The sequence below is a fragment of the Dendrobium catenatum genome, unplaced genomic scaffold (assembly GCF_001605985.2).
Source record: "Dendrobium catenatum unplaced genomic scaffold, ASM160598v2 original_scaffold_161984, whole genome shotgun sequence".
Classification (NCBI taxonomy): domain Eukaryota; kingdom Viridiplantae; phylum Streptophyta; class Magnoliopsida; order Asparagales; family Orchidaceae; genus Dendrobium; species Dendrobium catenatum.
Window position 1 is genome coordinate 1 of NW_021480409.1, and position 1,237 is coordinate 1,237.

The window sequence follows — 1,237 nt, forward strand, 5'->3', positions numbered from 1 at the left end:
TATATATATATATATCTATGAACTGAATTACTGACCATGAAATGGGGCCTGCAGGTTTTGCTGCATTTACTTCGTGCTGGATATTTTTTGTATAAAGAGGAAATGGGTAGTTTCAATGGAAACATGGACTCTGTACTAAAGTGTCCAATACGAACAATCTACTTTGAGACCTCTAGTGCGTTTCCTGAAATTAATTCATTCACTTATGAGACAGCTGCTAGGTAGTAATTCTCTTTCCCATATTATTTAGTGTTTTAATTCCAATTAATGTTTTAATTCTCTTGGAGTGATTTTACTCATGATATAGCTATCTCTGTTTGTTTGTATTTCTTGCTTTATCTTTATCTATATATCTATATTTGATGTTTCAGTTATTTTTGACAGTTATGATTTACAACTGGATATTATTCGCCTTGATTTTAAGTCTGGTCTAGAGACTTTGCTTAAGGAAAAACCTACAAAAGCTATTTTCCTGGGAACCCGAATTGGCGATCCAAATGCTGTATGTTATTCTCTCTTTTTACCATATTACATACATTAGGAGGCTGATACTTATAATGGGAGATGTATTTTTTTAGAGTTATATTCACATGCTTGTATTATAATTTATGAAACTTGCTGTACCTGCAGATTGGTCAAGAACAGTTTTCTCCAAGTTCAACTGGATGGCCTCCTTTTATGAGGGTGAATCCCATCCTTGATTGGTCATACAGGTTTTTCATTGGTTATTATCCTTTTTTTTAAGCTAGTTTTTTTTTTCTGATTTTATTAGTGCACCGTATGATGTATTCTCTTTCTCTCCTTTCTCTGCAGGGATGTGTGGGCTTTCATCCTAACATGCAAGGTTCCATATTGCAGTCTATACGATAAAGGGTAAAATGTTCTATTTTATGTTCTATTATTGAAAGGATTAGTTATAAGTGATATGTAAATTTATAACATAACATAAAAGTATAAAACAACATATGCATAGATAACCTCACTTACGTATTTTGAAATCAAGTAAGACTGAATAATTTAATAAGTTTAGATTTTCTATACATTATTTGTGAAACAAGTAATAGTTTCTATGATGTTTTTCTTTATTCATTATTTACAAATAAAGAAAAGAAAATTAATCTTTATGTCAAATGGTTCCATATAGTAACCATATTGTCATGTTTTTTGTTAAATAATTTATTATTATAATATAAATTGTTTCATTATTTATCTTTAATATTATTGTAAAATTAAATAT

The 1,237-nt window shown here is 29.3% G+C and overlaps 1 protein-coding gene across 1 annotated transcript; it reads left to right on the top strand.

The window, feature by feature from the left end:
• Positions 1-60: 60 nt before the first annotated feature.
• On the top strand, positions 61-972 carry LOC110112028 (FAD synthase-like). The gene is made up of 4 exons (XM_020844101.2): positions 61-221; positions 385-502; positions 631-713; positions 814-972. Exons 1-4 carry the CDS (start codon positions 103-105, stop codon positions 875-877), a joined length of 384 nt encoding a protein of 127 aa, XP_020699760.1. The 5' UTR covers positions 61-102; the 3' UTR covers positions 878-972.
• The last annotated feature ends 265 nt before the right edge of the window (positions 973-1,237 follow it).

Excerpts from the sequence above, each read along its gene's own strand:
- LOC110112028 (XM_020844101.2), top strand. The coding sequence starts at position 103 with ATGGGTAGTTTCAATGGAAACATGGACTCTGTACTAAAGTGTCCAATA. Across the intron at positions 503-630 it reads GAATTGGCGATCCAAATGCT|ATTGGTCAAGAACAGTTTTC; the intron begins GTATGTTATTCT and ends CTGTACCTGCAG. Across the intron at positions 714-813 it reads ATCCTTGATTGGTCATACAG|GGATGTGTGGGCTTTCATCC; the intron begins GTTTTTCATTGG and ends CTTTCTCTGCAG.